The sequence below is a fragment of the Natator depressus genome, chromosome 9 (genome assembly GCF_965152275.1).
Source record: "Natator depressus isolate rNatDep1 chromosome 9, rNatDep2.hap1, whole genome shotgun sequence".
In the NCBI taxonomy this organism is placed as follows: Eukaryota; Metazoa; Chordata; order Testudines; family Cheloniidae; genus Natator; species Natator depressus.
Window position 1 is genome coordinate 58231732 of NC_134242.1, and position 19961 is coordinate 58251692.

Consider the following 19961-nt stretch of genomic DNA (forward strand, 5'->3'; position numbering starts at 1 on the left):
CCCCACCTGAGTTGCTACATTGCCAGTTATTTCCCTTTGCTTTCATTCTCTAGTTTTCAGTCCTCATGTTCTGTTGCAAATCAATTTGAATTATTTCTTTCTGTTAAGATTTTGTGAGACACTGCATCTAATGGCTTACTAAATCCAAATATATTATTCACATAGGTTCCCTTAGCCTGCTGATAATTTAGTAATTCTGTCAAAAAAAGTCAGTTTTGTCTAAAGAATTATTCTTTATAAACTCATGCTGCTTATTGCATGTGAGTCAATTCGGTGGCTCTTTCTTCATGCTGGATGGGCCATCATTTCTCTTGGGGATTGTGTTTAGACCTGCAGATGGTTATTGCTAGGATCATTTTCCTTTTCTCTTTGAATATTGTCTACTTGCTCTTCACTAATTTTTGGCACTTCCCCAGTTATCCATGTCTTCAGAAACAAGTAGCATTACTGTAAAATTTTGTACAATAATCCCACATATTTCAACATGGGTCTCTGTCTCAAATTTAGCCTTGGCACGTTGAAAGGAATGAGCAATATTCAGGTAAACTGTAAGCATGGTGCAAAACAGAATGAATGGAGAGGGTTTATCTGTTGGACACACACTGTCTCGGTACATGCAATTAAACTAATAATAATCCTTTGTATCTTAGAGGCAGGAGCTGCTGTGCCACACTGAAAGTGAATAAGTACACTCTTCATCTTTTATCTTTCTTGAACTTACTGCTTTTTCTGCAACCGTTGGGGTGTGGGTGTATACACACACACACGCTTTTATTTTGGATTCCTGAGTCAAATGGGTGTGTATTCAGAATAAGTGCTCCTTTGTCAAAATAATCTGCTTGTGGGGGAAGCAGGATATTGGCTTAATTGCTTCCTGAGGTCATAAGCATGGAAATGGAAACCACAGTCTTCATGGGCTCAGGGCTTGAAGTTCAAAATAGTCTAGGATGGATTGGAGCTAAGGGTTGGTGCCCTTTATTGATCAAACACTGATGTTTCACCTCTGGTACCATGCTCAAAGCTTTCATCCAGCATGAATCTAGGAGATAAATTATCCCAAATATTATCCTCCCAAAGGAGGCATCTTTGCAGCAGCTAATGCTCCATCCTGGAAGGGCAATAGCTGGTTGGGAGTTGGCAATAGCTGGTTGCCAATAGCACTTGGGCAATAGCTGGTTCTACTTTTCTTTGATTAGTATTTTAAATTTGTCATCTACTATATTTACAAAGATCGACAACTTCAAAAGACCCAAACAGCTGATGTTGCTGTCTTGTCAGCACAGATGGGGTGTAAAAGGCCTCTTTGCCACTCACAGACTTTAAGGCCAGAAGGGACCATCTAGTCTGATCGTCTAGTCTGACCTCCTGCACATCGCAGGCCACAGAACCTCACCCACCCACTCGATTATCACTGCCTGAGTTACCAAATAATAAATAATAAGCCCATTATCACTGGCTGAGTTACCAAAGTCCTCAAAGTTTGATTTAAAGCCTTCAAATTACAGAGAATCGACCATTTATTCTAGTTCAAATCAGCAAGTGACCCAGGCCCCAAGCTGTAGAGGAAGGGAAAATCCTCAAGGGAAGGAGGAGGATCCTGGGAACTACAGGCCAGTCAGCCTCACCTCAGTCCCTGGAAAAATCATGGAGCAGGTCCTCAAGGAATCAATCCTGAAGCACTTAGAGGAGAGGAAAGTGATCAGGAACAGTCAGCATGGATTCACCAAGGGTAGGTCATGCCTGACTAATCTAATCGCCTTCTATGATGAGATTACTGGTTCTGTGGATGAAGGGAAAGCAGTGGATGTATTGTTTCTTGACTTTAACAAAGCTTTTGACACGGTCTCCCACAGTATTCTTGTCAGCAAGTTAAAGAAGTATGGGCTGGATGAATGCACTATAAGGTGGGTAGAAAGTTGGCTAGATTGTTAGGCTCAACGGGTAGTGATCAATGGCTCCATGTCTAGTTGGCAGCCGGTGTCAAGTGGAGTGCCCCAGGGGTCGGTCCTGGGGCCGGTTTTGTTCAATATCTTCATAAATGATCTGGAGGATGGTGTGGATTGCACTCTCAGCAAATTTGCGGATGATACTAAACTGGGAGGAGTGGTAGATACGCTGGAGGGCAGGGATAGGATACAGAGGGACCTAGACAAATTAGAGGATTGGGCCAAAAGAAATCTTTTGAGGTTCAATAAGGATAAGTGCAGGGTCCTGCACTTAGGACGGAAGAACCCAATGCACAGCTACAGACTAGGGACTGAATGGCTAGGCAGCAGTTCTGTGGAAAAGGACCTAGGGGTGACAGTGGACGAGAAGCTGGATATGAGTCAACAGTGTGCCCTTGTTGCCAAGAAGGCCAATGGCATTTTGGGATGTATAAGTAGGGGCATAGTGAGCAGATCGAGGGATGTGATCGTTCCCCTCTATTCAACATTGGTGAGGCCTCATCTGGAGTACTGTGTCCAGTTTTGGGCCCCACACTACAAGAAGGATGTGGATAAATTGGAGAGAGTCCAGCGAAGGGCAACAAAAATGATTAGGGGTCTGGAACACATGACTTATGAGGAGAGGCTGAGGGAACTGGGATTGTTTAGTCTGCAGAAGAGAAGAATGAGGGGGGATTTGATAGCTGCTTTCAACTACCTGAGAGGTGGTTCCAGAGAGGATGGTTCTAGACTATTCTCAGTGTTAGAAGAAGACAGGACAAGGAGTAATGGTCTCAAGTTGCGGTGGGGGAGGTTTAGGTTGGATATTAGGAAAAACTTTTTCACTAGGAGGGTGGTGAAACACTGGAATGCGTTATCTAGGGAGGTGGTAGAATCTCCTTCCTTAGAAGTTTTTAAGTTTTTAAGGTCAGGCTTGACAAAGCCCTGGCTGGGATGATTTGATTGGGGATTGGTCCTGCTTTGAGCAGGGGGTTGGACTAGATGACCTCCTGAGGTCCCTTCCAACCCTGATATTCTATGATTCTATGTCTGCCCATCCAGAAAATTCCTTTCTGACCCCAAACATGGCAATCTGTTAGACCCGGAGCATGTGGGCAGGACCCACCAATCAGACACCTGGGAAAGAATTCACCGTAGTAACTCAGAGCCCTCTCCCTCTAGTATCTCATCTCCAGCCATTGGAGATATTTGCTAATAGAAATCGTGGGTGGGCCAGATGCCATTATAGGCAATCTAATCATACCATCCTCTCCAGATGAGTCTTGAAACAAGTTAGGGTTTGGGTTTTTTTGCCCCCACTGCTCCCCTTGGAAGGCTGTTCCAGAACTTCGCTACTTTGATGGTTAGAAACCTTCATCTAATTTCAAGTTTTAACTTATTGAGGGCCAGTTTATATGCATTTGTTCCTATGCCAACATTGGCCTTTACCTTAAATAACTCCTCTTCCTCCCTGGTGTTTGTCCCTCTTATGTGTTTAGAAAGAGCAATCCTATCTCCCCATAGCCTTCATTTGGTTAGACTAAACAAGCCACGCTCCTGAAGGCTCCTCTCATAAGGTAGTTTCTCTGTTCCTCGAATCATCCTAATTGCCCTTCTCTGTACCTGTTCCAGTTTGAATTCATCTTTCTTAAACATGGGAGACCAGAACTGCACACAGCATTCCAGATGAGGTCTCACCAGTGCCTTGTATAATGGTACGAAACACTTCCCTGTCTCTACTTGCAATACCTCACCTGATGCATCCTAAGATTGGATTAGCCTTTTTCATGGCATCTCAGAGTGATCCTGTGATTGAGAAATACACCCAGGTCTTTCTCCCACTCTGTCACTTCCAACTGATACGTCCCCAGCTTATAGCAAAAAAAAATCTTGTTGTGAGTCCCTAGGTGCATGACCTTGCACTTTGAACTGTTAAATTTCAGCTCATTTCTGTTACTCCAGGTTTCAAGGTCATCCAGATATTCTTTTATGATGTTGCTGTCCTCCTCTGTATTGGCAATACCTCCAGACTTTGTGTCATTTGCAAATTTTATTAGCACACTCCCACTTTTTGTTCCAAAGTCATTAATGGAAATGTTAAATAAGATTGGTCCCAAGACCAAACCCTGAAGAGCTCCAATAGTAACCTCCCTCCAGCCTGACAGTTCACCTTTCAGTATGACCTGTTGTAGTTACCCCTTTAACCATTCTTATCAGCTACGGACAAAAAATTGAAAGCACTTGCCAAAGGGATCCATACGTGCTCTCCTTAGATTGTTTTGTGTGTCAGTCACCCTGGGATTGCAGCAGTAAAAGTCAGCAATTCTCAGTGTCCTTTCAGTAATTTCCCTAAGATGGTTCTCTCACTGCTCTTATCTGCACTAGCTTTATCTTGGTCAGCTCCACTTGTGGTAGCAATAGTGGGAGTGCTAGTATAGAGGAGATCCTGGTGGCCACCACCATCTTAATCCATGTGTCATCTCACTCTGCCATCTAGAAGAATTAGGCCTGTCTCTATGAAGGGGATTAGGTGACAGGGTTGCCGGGAACTGGACTCTATGATCCTGAAGGACCCCTCCAGTCCAATGCCTGGCTATATAGACCCTACAGTGGTTACAGTTTCCTTTGCTGGTCTACACTGGCACCCCCACCTGGTGTAGAAGCTGTAGTCATGATACAGAGAACAATGGTGTTTCCTTCCATCAGCACCTAATGCAAACTTGAGCCAATATAACTGGGGACAGTAATTCTATTCATGAGAAAAAGAAAAGGAGGACTTGTGGCACCTTAGGGTATGTCTACACTACGAAATTAGGTCGAATTTATAGAGGTCGGTTTTGTAGAAAGCGGTTTTATACACTTGATTGTGTGTGTCCCCACACAAGTGCTCTAAGTGCATGTAGTCGGCAGAGTGTGTCCAAAGTACCGAGGCAACCGTCGACTTCCGGAGCGTTGCACTGTGGGTGGCTATCCCGCAGTCTCCGCTGCCCATCTGAATTCTGGGTAGAAATCCCAGTGCCTGATGGGGCTAGAACATTGTCGCGGGTGGTTCTGGGTACATATCGTCAGGCCCCCGTTCCCTCCCTCCCTCCGTGAAAGCAGGGGCAGACAATCGTTTTGCGCCTTTCTTCTTGAGTTACCTGTGCAGACGCCATACCATGGCAAGCATGGAGCCCGCTCAGCAAACCATCACTGTATGTCTCCTGGGTGCTGGCAGACGTGGTACTGCATTGCTACACAGCAGCAGTTAATTGCCTTTTGGCAGCAGACAGTGCGGTATGACTGGTAGCCGTCATCGACGTAGTCCTGGGTGCTCTTTTAATCGGGCGCCTGGGCAAACATGGGAGTGACTCAGCCAGGTCATTTCCCTTTTAAGTTTCGTCTCGTGGCGATTCAGTCCTACCGGCAATGCACTGTCTTTTAACCTCCAGCCAGCAGAAGATGATGGCTAGTCGTCATACTGCATCGTCTTCTGCCGAGCACCCAGGAGATGATGATGGCTAGCGGTCGTACTGCACAGTCTGCTGCCAGCAAGATGTATAAAGATAGATGAAGTGGCTCAAAACAAGAAATAGACCAGATTTGTTTTGTATTCATTTTCTCCTCCTTCCCTCTGTGAAATCAACAGCCTGCCAAACCCAGTTTTGAGTTCTATCCTTGAGGTTTTGAGTTGTATCCTTGAGGGGGCCATTCAGTTTCTCGCAAAGCCACCCCCTTTGTTGATTTTAATTCCCTGTAAGCCAACCCTGTAAACCATGTCGTCAGTTGTTCCTCCCTCCGTCAGGGCAACGGCGGACAATCGTTCCGCGCCTTTTTTCTGTGCAGACGCCATACCACGGCAAGCATGGAGCCCGCTCAGATCACTTTGGCAATTAGGAGCACATTAAACACCACGCGCATTATCCAGCAGTATATGCAGCACCGGAACCTGGCAAAGTGATACCGGGCAAGTAGGCGACGTCAGCATGGTAACGTGAGTGATGAGGACATGGACACAGACTTCTCTCAAAGCAGGGGCCCTGGCAATGTGGGCATCATGGTGCTAATGGGGCAGGTTCATGCGGTGGAACGCCGATTCTGGGCTCGGGAAACAAGCACAGACTGGTGGGACCGCATAGTGTTGCAGGTCTGGGACAATTCCCAGTGGTTGCGAAACTTTCGCATGGGTAAGGGCACTTTTATGGAATTTTGTGGCTTGCTTTCCCCTGCCCTGAGGCGCAAGAATACCAAGATGAGAGCAGCCCTCACAGTTGAGAAGTGAGTGGCGATAGCCCTGTGGAAGCTTGCAACGCCAGACAGCTACCGGTCAGTCGGGAATCAATTTGGAGTGGGCAAATCTACTGTGGGGGCTGCTGTGATGCAAGTAGCCCACGCAATCAAAGATCTGCTGATATCAAGGGTAGTGACCCTGGGAAATGTGCAGGTCATAGTGGATGGCTTTGCTGCAATGGGATTCCCTAACTGTGGTGGGGCCATAGACGGAACCCATATCCCTATCTTGGCACCGGAGCACCAAGCCGGCGAGTACATAAACCCCAAGGGGTACTTTTCAATAGTGCTGCAAGCACTGGTGGATCACAAGGGACGTTTCACCAACATCAGCGTGGGATGGCCGGGAAAGGTACATGACGCTCGCATCTTCAGGAACTCTGGTCTGTCTCAAAAGCTGCAAGAAGGGACTTTATTCCCAGACCAGAAAATAACTGTTGGGGACGTTGAAATGCCTATAGTTATCCTTGGGGACCCAGCCTACCCCTTAATGCCATGGCTCATGAAGCCATACACAGGCAGCCTGGACAGTAGTCAGGAGCTGTTCAACTACAGACTGAGCAAGCGCAGAATGGTGGTAGAATGTGCATTTGGACGTTTAAAAGCGCGCTGGCGCAGTTTACTGACTCGGTTAGACCTCAGCGAAACCAGTATTCCCACTGTTCTTACTGCTTGCTGTGTGCTCCATAATATCTGTGAGAGTAAGGGGGAGACATTTATGGCGGGGTGGGAAGTTGAGGCAAATCGCCTGACTGCTGGTTTCACACAGCCAGACACCAAGGCGGTTAGAAGAGCACAGGAGAGCGCGGTGCGCATCAGAGAAGCTTTGAAAACCAGTTTCATGACTGGACAGGCTACGGTGTGAAAGTTCTGTTTGTTTCTCCATGATGAAACCCACCGCTCCTTGGTTCACTCTACTTCCCTGTAAGCTAACCACCCTCCCCTCCTCCCTTCAATCACTGCTGTCAGAGGCAATAAAGTCATTGTTGCTTCACATTCATGCACTCTTTATTCATTCATCACACAAATAGGGCGATAACTACCAAGGTAGCCCAGGAGGTGTGGTAGAGGGGGGAAGGACAAGGCCACACAGCACTTTAAAAGTTTAAAACTTTAAAACTTATTGAATGCCAGCCTTCTGTTGCTTGGGCAATCCTCTGGGGTGGAGTGGCCGGAGGCCCACCCACCACATTCTTGGGCATCTGGGTGAGGAGGCTATGGAACTTGGGGAGGAGGGCGGTTGGTTACACAGGGGCTGTAGCGGCGGTCTGTGCTCCTGCTGCCTTTCCTGCAGCTCAACCATACGCTGGAGCATATTGGTTTGATCCTCCAGCAGCCTCAGCATTGAATCCTGCCTCCTCTCATCACGCTGCCGCCACATTTGAGCTTCAGCCCTCTCTTCAGCCTGCCACTTACTCTCTTCAGCCTGCCACCTCTCCTCCCGGTCATATTGTGCTTTCCTGCACTCTGACATTGTCTGCCTCCACGCAGTCGTCTGTGCTATGTCAGTGTGGGAGGACAGCATGAGCTCAGAGAACATTTCATCACGAGTGCGTTTTTTTCACCTTCTAATCTTCACTAGCCTCTGGGAAGGAGAAGATCCTGTGATCATTGAAACACATGCAGCTGGTGGAGAAAAAAAAAAGAGTCAGTGGTATTTAAAAAGACACATTTTTTAGAACAATGGCTACACTCTTTCACGGTAAACCTTGCTGTTAACATTACATACACAGCAGATGTGCTTTTGTTCCAAGGTCGCATTTTGCCTCCCCCGACCATGTGGCTAGCCCCTCACCCCCCCCACCCCCGCCCCCGGCTAACAGCGGGGAACATTTCTGTTCAGCCACAGGCAAACAGCCCAGCAGGAACAGGCACCTCTGAGTGTCCCCTGAAGAAAAGCACCCTATTTCAACCAGGTGACCATAAATGATATCTCACTCTCTTGAGGATAACACAGAGAGATAAAGAACGGATGTTGTTTGAACGCCAGCAAACATACACTGCAATGCTTTGTTGTACAATGATTCCCGAGTACATGTTACTGGCCTGGAGTGGTAAAGTCTCCTACCAAGGAGGACGCAATAAGGCTGCCCTCCCCAGAAACCTTTTGCAAAGGCTTTGGGAGTACATCCAGGAGAGCCGCGAATGCCAGGGCAAATTAATCCTTTCACATGCTTGCTTAAACCATGTATAGTATTTGAAAAGGTACACTCACCAGAGGTCCCTTCTCTGCCTGGCGGGTCCAGGAGGCAGCCTTGGGTGGGTCCAGGGGGGACAGCCTCCAGGTCCAGGGTGAGAAACAGTTCCTGGCTGTCGGGAAAACCGGTTTCTCCGCTTGCTTGCTGTGAGCTATCTACAACTTCATCATCATCATCTTCCTCGTCCCCAAAACCTGCTTCTGTGTTGCCTCCATCTCCACTGAAGGAGTCAAACAACACGGCTGGGGTAGTGGTGGCTGAACCCCCTAAAATGGCATGCAGCTCATCATAGAAGCGGCATGTTTGGGGCTCTGACCCGGAGCAGTCGTTTGCCTCTCTGGTTTTCTGGTAGGCTTGCCTCAGCTCCTTAAGTTTCACGCGGCATTGCTTCAGGTCCCTGTTATGGCCTCTGTCCTTCATGCCCTGGGAGATTTTGACAAATATTTTGGCATTTCGAAAACTGGAACGGAGTTCTCATAGCACGGATTCCTCTTCCCATACAGCGATCAGATCCCGTACCTCCCGTTCAGTCCATGCTGGAGCTCTTTTGCGATTCTGGGACTCCATCATGGTCACCTCTGCTGATGAGCTCTGCATGGTCACCTCTGCTGATGAGCTCTGGCCAGCGTGGCCAGCTGCAGGTGACCATGCAAACAGGAAATTGAAATTCAAAAGTTCACGGGCCTTTTCCTGTCTACCTGGCCAGTGCATCTGAGTTGAGAATGCTGTCCAGAGCGGTCACAATGGAGCACTCTGGGATAGCTCCCGGAGGCCAATACCGTCTAATTGCGTCCACAGTACCCCAAATTCGACCCGGCAAGGCCGATTTAAGCATTAATCCACTTGTCAGAGGTGGATTAAGGAAATCGATTTTAAGAGCCCTTTAAGTCGAAAAAAAGGGCTTCATCGTGTGGACGGGTGCAGGTTTACATCGATTTAACGCTGCTAAATTTGACCTAAACTCCTAGTGTAGACCAGGGGTTAGAGACTAACAAATTTATTTGAGCATAAGCTTTCATGAGCTACAGCTCACTTCATCGGATGCATTCAGTGGAAAATACAGTGGGGAGTGATCTAGCTGTTAGAGACCTGCCCTGGCTTAGAGTCCAGTTGTGCTCTTTTTGGGGAGAGGGAGATTCATTATTTTTAAAGTACATTTTTAAAAGTACATTTTAAAAAGTACATTTGATTCTAATAAAGATGGCCAAGAGACAGGGCAGGTGGACGCTGCAGGTTCCCTGCACAGCACTGCCAATGCACCTCCCCAATCCTGTCTTTGTGGCCTTTCCAGTGACCCCTGCTACACCAGTCCTGAACTGCTACCTAGTTTTACCCACTAGCTAAGTGCCAAACTTCAGCATCCTCTGCTAGTCCAGTCCCGGAGAAGATTGTCAGTCATACTGTGAATTGTTAGCTCTGTAATGTGGGCCGTGGTCTATGAGAGACTAGTCCAGGAAGCCATATCACTTGTGACCCGATCAATCTCTTGTGGTGTATGGTTAGTATGCTAAAATACTCTGTCCCCAGTTCTGTGGTGAGGAGGACAGTCTAGCAGGGGCTCTCTTAATGTACTGGGTCAGCAGTTTTATTACCGTGGAGCCCAGGTGAAGTTAAGCAGAAGCCATAATCTTAAATGTCAAACATTTAAAATGGGAAAAATAGCGTGTATGTTAGTAAAACTAAAAAATGCTCCCTGGATGCTTTTAGAGAAACAGTCCCTAGCATTTCTCTGTTAATGGAGCTAGAGGGTCTCTGGACAGTACCAGTGCCGATTTGCAGCAGTGAGTGTTAGAAACTACAAGACTACTCTCCAGAGCTTGTTCCCATCTACCCCACAGTCTTGTGCCGCAGAGGCAGAGAGTGGTGGTGGTGGGGATATTGAGCAGAGAGAACCACAGGCTGAATATCGAGCAACATTTCCAGTAGTGAGGTCTGAGAACATGGACAAGTCTGGTAAAGGAACAGGGGAGGCCCTGTAACTTGAACCATAGTGGACATGTCTACATTGCCACTGGGAGCAAGTCTGCCAGCCCTGGTCCACAGACTTGTGCTGGCTGTGTAGCTGTTGTGGCTCAGGCTCTCAAGCCCCCCCGCCCCTCCCAGCCCCAGAGCTTGAGAGCTTGAGCTCTGGCCCAAGCTGCAGCATCTACACAGCTGTTTTCAGCATGCTAGTGTGAGACTATGGACCCGGGCTGGGAGGCTCATTCCCAGCGGCAGTGTAGACACACCCTTAAAAGTGGGCTAGAAAGCACTGTATGGGTCAGCCTGCCCTGATTTACTCCTGAGGGCATTCTGCACCCAAAATTTTAAAAGTCTGCAAAATTTTGCAATTTTTATTTGTCAGTCAATAAATGTGGAGGCTCCAGCATGGCAATGGAAGCCCAGGCACAGAGGTGGGAGATCACCCTGCAGCCCACCCCCCCACCCCAGACATGGACTCGATGGTAAGGCTGCACCCAACCCTGACACATAGTAAGGGTCAGGCCTGCCCCAGAAACACCCCAGGGCCCCGCCCCACCGTGCCAATCACACTAGCTGTAAGGAGGCAGGCAGACTCAGTCCAGCAGGATCCAAGTGTGGAGGGGCTTAGTGTGGGGAGATCCAGGTATGATGGGGTTCTGTTTGGAGCAATCTGGGTGCAGGCGGCTTGGTGAGGGATCTGGGTGAGGGGGGGATCTGGATGAATGGGCTTGTTGGGGGTGGTTCTAGGTGCAGAGGTACTGGGACTCTGCAGGGGGGTCAAGGTGAAGGTGGTTGGGGCTCATGGGGGGTGCCTGAGTGCTGGCTTCATGGGGTGGGTCTGTGTGCTGACTTGGTATGGCTCAGTGGAGTGTGGGTGCGGGGAGCTTGTCGGAGTGGTGCAGGTGGGGTGGGGCTTCTGGGGTGGGAGTTCAGTTGCAGGTGGCAGTCTGGGTGCAAGGATGGGGTGTGGATGCAGGGAGGTAGGGCTCGGTGGGGGGGTTCTGGGTACAGGGGGTGAGGTTTGGTGGGGCGATCTGTGCCCCCTCCCCCAATAGCTCAGTGACCCTTCCTCCCATAGCTCAGGAGCAATGGAGGCAGGAAACAGAGGGGTGTGGAGCTTCCTGCAGCTGGAGAGGTTTCTGGGGCTGGATCTGACCTAGTCCTGGCTGCTCCTTGCAGGGGAAGAGGAAGTCCCATCCTCCCCAGCCCAGCTGGGACTAGCAGCTGGATAGAAGCCACTGGCCGGGGCATTCCCAGTCCTTTCCCCCAGTGATTAACACCTCTGCTAGCTGCTTCTGGCACCTGAAACGATGCACGCACACTGCTGGGGAGTGACACGTGACTGCTCTTGCGGCTTCCCTTTGCTTCCCCGTCAGAGAGTAAGTTTTGTGCGGGGAAGCAAAGAAATCTGTCGGGGACATGAATTCTGCACACGCGCAGTGGCACAAAATTCCCCCAGGAGTGACTGAGTGGTGGCCAATTACTTCTGCCTGCCTGGAAGACTTATTGTGGCTGTGCTCTGGGCGTTTACTGTTGCATTGCTGATGCTCTGCTCACAGATGCTAGCTCCAAGCATGACAAGGAGCTGGAGATTGCTGCCAAAGAGAGCAAGGCCCTGGCTGAGAAAAAGTTATCTTGATTTATTGTGTGGATGACTCAAAGTGGGCAGGACTGTAGGTCAGCTTTTGTGACTGGGCTTTGAAAGTGCAGAAGGATTTTCTTCACAGCTTTGCTTTTTATTGGCTTGTATCCTGTAAGAAAGGCACCAGCATTCCTTGTTCTGCTAGAATTCAGCATGCTCCTAAACCTCCTGGGATATGGGCACCCAAACTTTGGCCAGCCAACGGTCACATGGACAGTGTTCCAGAAGTTGGAGGGCTGCCTTTAACTTCCATAAAACGGAGAAGATTGCAGCTGCCCTTCCCTTTAGTGCGGTGGCATGAATATCAGGATCAAGATATTAAGGCTTATGGCCCATGAAGCTTGCAGCTTCGTCTTAGATATTGGGTTATTGATATTCTTTCTTTCCCTTTAATGGACTTTATAGATGGGTGACTGTTGTTACCCCCACTTTACTAGCGGGTGAGGGGGTGGGAAACTGAGGCACAAGGCAGTTAAGTGACTTCCCTGCGGTCACACAGCCCGTTAGTGGCAGAACTGGAAATAGAACCCAGGTCTCCTGACTCCTGTTGTGTGGTGCTGAGTTCATTGTGCTGTCCTGCCTCTCAAAGAGAACTCTAGGGGTTGTGCTTAGGTGACTTCTGTATTAACATGCTTTCCACAGCAGATCTGAGCCAGCATTCAGCCTGGATCCTTACAGAGTGGTGATTTCCCCTTTTCCTTTTCTTGCTGTCTCCTTAAATCAGCCTTGTACATATGAAGAATTTCTGGGATAGGAAAAATAGGACTTTTCTGCAGAGGCAGTGCTGGGAATGTAAAAGTCCCATGCACTAGCTGGGGACAGCAGTTTCCCTACAGCAGCTTGCATTTCCTCCATTTATATGACAATGTGGCAGATACACATGAGCAAGGAAAGCATGTTTCACATTAATTTCATGGGCCCTCCTTTCCATGGGGGGAGGAAGGAAACCATTCCTACCAGCAGCTTAATTCCCACCCCAATGACTCCCTCGCTGGTGAATTTTCTGGAGGGAGAGGAGTGTTTAAAGTTGCACTCCTCTTCCTCTGAGCTGCATTGTAACACTTCATTGGGGATATACACTTCTCGCATGTGCAACCTATGAGGTGGATTTCAACCATCAAAATTAAATGGAGACTGGGTGGCTGATGGGGATGGGAGTGGGATCCAGCCCAGGATAGCAGTGGTCTGATTGCTGTCCTTCAAGTCAGGCCAATGCTGAGTACTTTGGCTTTATCTGTTGGGTGTCGGAGTTCTTGGGGGAGTTCCTAGCAGCAGGAGTCCAGAGCGCCAGACTGCTCACTTTTAGCCCATCAGCTGAGACTGCCTACAAAGATTAGCTTGGGCTTGTAGACCTCCATGGTGGGAGGAAGGCGGGATATGTCTCTCCAAGGTAGGGCTGAGGTACATTGGCAGGGGGAAGATTGTGCTGCAGTGTCTCAGTACTGTGCGCAGACAGAGGAGTTTTAGGCACTGGACTGTCAATCTGCCACCTTTCAGTAGCAGCAAATTCACTTAAAGTGTTTTAGATTTGCAGGAGGCTAATGGCAGCTAAATTTGTGTGTTTAGCTGCTCTGTACTTCCCTCTGCTGTTCATCCCTGGGCCACTCGAGCACAGTGTCTCAAGCCACCAGAGGCCATGATGGCTGTTTTGGTGTGGGATAAGACCAGCAACCTCATATTTAACATTTCAAGCTGGACATCGAGCCCAGGTTTCCAAAGTCCCATGTAACTGATCAGATACTCTGTGTGTCTTGTGGCTGGCTCTCACATTGCTGCTCCTGACCAGTGGGGCTAGTTGACAGCCGTGCCTTAGTGCTCCTTCTTTTAGTCCAGACAAGATGGATGCCATGCTGCTGGATGGGGGTTGTGGAGGGTGCAGGGGGCAAAGGTTGGGGTGAGCAGCTGTCTTGTCTCCACTTGGGGATGTTTAACTTCCTGAATGTTTCCTTGCAGAGATGAAGCTTCTGGCTTTTGCTACCTAAATGATGCCGTCCTGGGCATCCTGCGGCTGCGTCAGAAATTCGACCGTATCCTCTATATTGACTTGGACTTGCATCATGGGGATGGTAAGGCCGCCATTGGGGCTGCTAAGCAGTCCTGGCAGGGCAGTGCTTTGGGGAAGCTTTGCGGGAGCCAGGATCACTGAGGGGCTGTTACTGCAATAGAGATTACCCGCAGCACTTTGAAGATAAAGTGGCAGGCGGGCAGGCTTTGTGCCTGTTTGTTTGGGTTTATAAAATCATATGAAAAGCCCCAGTGCTGCACTCTTGACACCTCAGCCATAAAGTAAAAATACACTTCTTCAAACAAAATGTACACAAATGAACAGCCTCGTCTCGCCCCATTACTGCTCTTGCACAGATTCCAAGTCCAGAGGGGACACCTGTGATCACCTAGTCTGGGCTCCTGTGTAATGCAGGCCACTGGACTACCCCTGCAGAACTGCTGTTTAAACTAGAGCATAACTTTTAGAAAAACATCCGTGCTATTAATCAACTACAACTAAGGGAAAGAAAGCAGTTCCGCTGCGCCATAGAAGAAGGGTGATGAGAGCTGCTCTTCAGGCTGTGAAAATAGATGAGATTTGCATCATGCCCTGAAGTTCGGCAGATCCAGGCTACTTTGGACTATTTAGGTGTGGGGGAAGAGGCTATGCTGCTGAGGGCTCCTCTAGAAGAAGACCCTGCCAGTAAATCCTTCTCTCTAACACCAAGGGGACTTGAAATCAGCAGATGTACTAGAGCTAAACTCCAGCAGTACAGCACAAGGACTGAGAGGTTCTCTTAAATGGGAGGGGCCAAACCACTCAGCGCTTAACGGGTCAGAGCCAACACCTTTACATGGTTTCCAGAAACCAGTGTAGATCCAGGAGCTCTGGTTTTCTACCTTGATACCCTGCATAGCAAGTGGGGTGCTGCAGTCTGTACACACTTGGATTTGCTAGTTGGTTTAAGGTACACTCCCGTGTCGAATGCACGGTGGTACCTTCAGGTCAAGGTAATAAACATGTGGATTAGTGGCATCCAAAAAAGTCCCAGCCTTCTAGCTAATGGAGGTGTGAAACAGCTGTCTTGATTGCAATGGCTGGGGATCTAGCCAGATCCTAAGACGGCACATACGCATTCAGAGGGACAGGTATAATTCTGGCCAAATCTTTTCATTGTTTTCCCCAATCTACCAGTATCATTGCAGTCTTCAGTGAGTTGAGCCTTTGTCAGCTAGGCCAGATCCAGGCCCCGATCGCTACCTGACCCTTGGTAGAGCGCATGACTGATTCACTTGGGTTAATATAAGTGAAGAGCTAGGGCACGCTGGGGTGTCATCAGCGCCATAGCCCATGTCTCCTCGCCAATGCTGCTGGTGGGAAGTGAAGAGTGGTGAGGCACTGGGGCCCTGCAAACAGACTCGTGTATGGAGGAGGATGTCTAGAGTGCAGCTTTCACAAGCCAGAGGTGCTAGCTTTCATCTTGCTGTAAAGCAGGGTTCTCAAACTATGGGTCAGTGGGTTGGGACTCTGTTTTAATGGGATTGCCAGGGCTGGCATTAGACTTTCCGGGGTCCAGGGCTGAAGCCCAAGCCCTGCTGCCTGGGGCTGAAGTTGAAGCCTGAGCCCCACCACCTGGGGACAAAGCCAAAGCCCAAGGGCTTCAGCCCTGGGCAGCAGGGCTCATATTACATGCCCGCTGGCCAGGGCTGAAGCCCTTGATCTTCGGCTTTAGTGCCCCCACCTGGGGTGGTGGGGCTCGGGTTTTGGGCCCCCCAACCCGGGGCAGCAAGCTCAGGCTTCAGTCCCCACTCCTGGGGTCATGCAGTAATTTTTGTTGTCAGAAGGGGGTCACAGTGCAATGAAGTTTGAGAACCGCTGCTGTAAAGAATGACTTTTTCTCCACTTAGCAAGGTGAGGTTCCCTCAATTCACTTAGGCCCAGGTCTTTAAGGTATTTAAGCACCTAACTCCCATTGATTTTAGTAAGAGTTTAGGTGCCTAAATACCTTTGAGCACCTAGGGCTAGTTGCAGACTCGTGTTAGGAGATGCCTTGCATGGCTCTCCCAGCTCCTGGTGCTTGCTCTGTATTATTAAAACACAAGGCCCTGTGGTGATGTTCTGAGCAGTGGTGGAATATTAAAAACAACAAGCTCTGTATTAACAAGCTCTAATTCTATTAAGCCATTCCGCCAAGGGTCTCCAGCAAGAGGATTTCCTCACTGCCCCTTGCCTTCCATACAGGACGCATGTTAGAGAGCTTATTCCTTCACTCTCCCACTTCCCTGGTCCTTCTCGCATGAACAGAGAGCAACAATACCCGAAGTCCGAAGGTGCAAACAATTCGATGTTTATTGGGGTGAACTTCCAGCAAGCTTAAATACAAGTTCCTTTTTCCTTATTTTCGAATCCCAACTTACTTCCTGTTTGCCCCTAATTTATATAGTAATATTCTTAGCTATACCTTAACCAATCATTCTACTGAAATTTAACTAACCAATCCTAACATATTGTAACATGATTAGCTAACCAATTATATCCCACCACCTTAATTAGATTACATCCAGCAAAATTAATTATACAGCAGACAGAAACAATCACAGAACCAGACAGAGATTATACAGACAAACAATAGCAAAGTTGGAACTCTAATGACAAAACAATACAGAAGTGAGGATTTCACATCCCAGCTATTGATAAGTGAGTTCTTGCCAGACAGGATGCTATCAAACTAAGTTTCCTTTTACATTTTCTAGGCACTTCCCTTTCTCTGGAGGTGATAGGAATTATCAGGACAGGATTGTATTCCTAACAGCCCAATAGCACCTTCTTTCAATGTGACTAGTTTGGAATGTGAGGATGTGACTGTTCGCTTCCTGGCTTATGGCTGCCTCTGCTGCTTAGCCAAAGGCCTTAGCCTAAGAACAGGGCCTCAGACTGTCACAGTAAGAGAAGGCCCTTACACCAGCAGACAGTGATTTTGGTTCTTTCTTTTATACCTCTAGAACTAGCCAAGTGATAAGAATACCCCTAAATTCTTAAAGTACAGGCTTTTGCAGACAGGCCTGAATATCTATATCCTAACAACGCAGGACTGTGTCATGGCCAATCCTGGGGCTTAATTGCTTAATGTTGTCAATGCAGATTTGTGATGTTGCAGCAATCCATACTAAATGATGATTCTATAAAACAAACTCCGGAACTGGCCTTGACTGAAGCTGCTCTCTGCATTGGGGCCATTATTTCAACACTTTTTAACATTTCCTGCTCTCCTAATTTTTATGGTGTGTTTCATTTTGGTCCATTTCCCCCCCCACATTTGGTTTGTGTTAAGTCTTCTGCAACTTCTTTCCCGGTGTCTATGTATATTAAAAAGAGACTTGGTGAACTGGAGTGCTGCTAAAAGGGATGGACCATTAACTCTGGTTATAATCAGGGACAGGTTTGTCCCGGGGCATCCTAATTCTGAGCTGCCAGGCTGTTCTTTGCTCTTCCAGTCTGAGCAGACAATACCAGTGCTGCTGACTTTTGCAATGATTTGTGTTGTGGAGATGCATTCACCAATGGTTAGGTTGAGACCAGCAAAACTCATTTCACTTGTCATCCACGCCACATTTGAACTCATCTCCATTTGTTAAGGATGGATTTACTATGTCATGTCTGCCTTTTGCGCATTCTCTCCCTTTCCCCCTACTGCTTGTTTGAGGTGAGCTCTTGTATTTTCTTTGTAATGTGTAGTTTATGTGAGTAATTGACACCTGAGTTTCTTTCTCTCTCCCTGTTAGGTGTGGAAGATGCCTTTAGTTTCACCTCCAAAGTCATGACTGTGTCTCTGCATAAGTTTTCACCAGGATTTTTCCCAGGTAAGCAATCTTATTATGGCTTCACTAACTAGCAGTTTCTGCGCTTGGATTATGTCGTGTCCCCTTCACTCTTTCCAGGTTTCCCACCACCCATCTGTGTCTGCATCCTCTCTCTACCCAGAAAACAATGTAAGAGGAGCCCACACACTCAGTAGTGCACTTCCTCAGCTTCTTCCTGCCACTAAACCTCAAGGGCACAGCCACTGCTGGGTCCATTCCACTGTGCTGCCGCTCTCTGCCTGGGCTGGTGTCCTGCTGTGTAGCAGAGAAAAAAGCAGAGCATCAGCAGTGCTTGAATGAGCCCAGAAGGGGCACTGAGGGCAACCCCACCTTCTGTGTACCTTTAGAGGGGAGAGGGGACAATGTGATGAGATGCAAGGCATCCTTGCTTGTGCGTTTTTCAAGAGAGGGAGGTGGTGAGGCTCTAACATGGGAATCTCTAGAGCTATGTCTTCACTTACTGCAGCGTGTCGAGTACAGACACTATATGGTGGAGTGAAAGGCTCTGGCAGCGAGGAGACAGCAGGGACGCTATGCTGCTAAAAATAGCAGTGTAGGCACGTGAGGCACTGCTTGGGCTGCACACAGTCCATGTCAAATATCTACCGTGGGGGTTCAGGCATGTAGGGCACTCTAACCTTCTTGTCTAAGTCCTGTCTCACCGTCTCTACATTGCTAGTTATACCCATGCTAGCTGGGTGGGCAGTGTCTGTACTTTACGTGCCACCGTGAATGTAGACATACTGTATGAGTTAGCCTGTCAATGGCTAGGGAGGGCTCTGTTGGCACTAGTGAAAGCTTTGCAAGACTCTGTCAAGAAACGTCTGCAGTCGTCCTCTTTACCTGCTTTCAGTTGTGATATGATTAGATGTATAGAAAGAAAAGGAGTACTTGTGGCACCTTAGAGACTAACCAATTTATTTGAGCATAAGCTTTCGTGAGCTACAGTTCACTTCATCGGATGCATACTGTGGAAAATACAGAAGATGTTTTTATATATACAATTCATGAAAAAATGGGTGTTAATCACTACAAAAGGTTTTCTCTCCCCCCACCCCACTCTCCCGCTGGTAATAGCCCATCCAAAGCGACCACTCTCTTTACAATGTGTATGATAATCAAGGTGGGCCATTTCCAGCACAAATCCAGGTTTTCTCCGCACCCCCCCCCCACACACACACACACAAACCCACTCTCCTGTTGGTAATAGCTTATCTAAAGTGATCACTCTCCTTACAATGTGTATGATAATCAAGAAGCAACTCTTACCAGTGTTTTCCGCTTTTTCATGTGACACACTGTTTGCTCCGATCAGAGGTAAAATTTTTAAAATAGCTTTTTTGTTTAAAGGGAACATTTAATGAATTTTTTAGGTTTAGTGTTAAATAAACCTTAAAAGCCTCAATTCATGTCAGCTTTTGTAATTGAAGGAAAATGTAATTCAGACGTCCCCTGCAATGTTGGCAACCCAAACGCAACAGTGCTGTGCAGAAAGTGTAACTGACTATAGCAACCCCCCGTGAAGCTGGCAAGTCTAGTTTTACTGTCTGAGCTGAGTGAAATGTAAAGTCAGTGAAGATCTTAAATGATCAGTGAATCTTTCTAAATCCATTCCAGTTTAGTGTTAGGAAATGATTTTCCATGATACTGACCAAGAAACCTCTTACGACAAGTTTTATCGTCACCATATCCTGTTCATAGGTGCTGTGCAACCCACGTAGGTCTGTCCTGCCATGTGCTGAGCCCTCTGGCCCCAATCCAGCAAAGCACTTAAGCATGTACTTAACTTTGAGCATTTGAATAGTCCCATTGATTTCACTGGGATGACTTACATACTTAAAGTTAAGCACATGCTTATGTGCTTTGCTGGACTGGGGCCAGATATCTCGGCGCCTTGCAGGACTGAGCCCGAATAGCACATCTCCTCTGAGGTTGTACCTTCACTACATGTGTGCCAGCAGCATCTAGATGCCTGCGCAGCTCAGAGAATAGCTGTAGCACAGGCCAGATTCTTAGCTGGTGTTAACAGTAGAGCTAGGGCTTCTGCTTTTCAGGGATTAATAATTTCACTTTTCAGGGTTTATTTTTAGCAACTTTTGAGTTCCATGTTTCAGGGGT

At 47.9% G+C, this 19961-nt stretch overlaps 1 protein-coding gene across 2 annotated transcripts in view; it reads left to right on the plus strand.

Moving 5' to 3' along the window:
• PHKA1 (phosphorylase kinase regulatory subunit alpha 1) overlaps positions 1-19961 on the plus strand; it is a 211157-nt gene that overhangs the window by 118537 nt on the left and 72659 nt on the right. For both annotated transcript variants that reach the window (XR_012641034.1, XM_074964316.1), the window contains 2 exons: positions 13950-14062; positions 17766-17843. Coding sequence is in view for 1 of the 2 variants with exons in the window: in XM_074964316.1 (XP_074820417.1) it covers positions 13950-14062; positions 17766-17843 (191 nt within the window). In the remaining variant the exon portion in view is untranslated. The remainder of the gene's footprint in view (positions 1-13949; positions 14063-17765; positions 17844-19961) is intronic.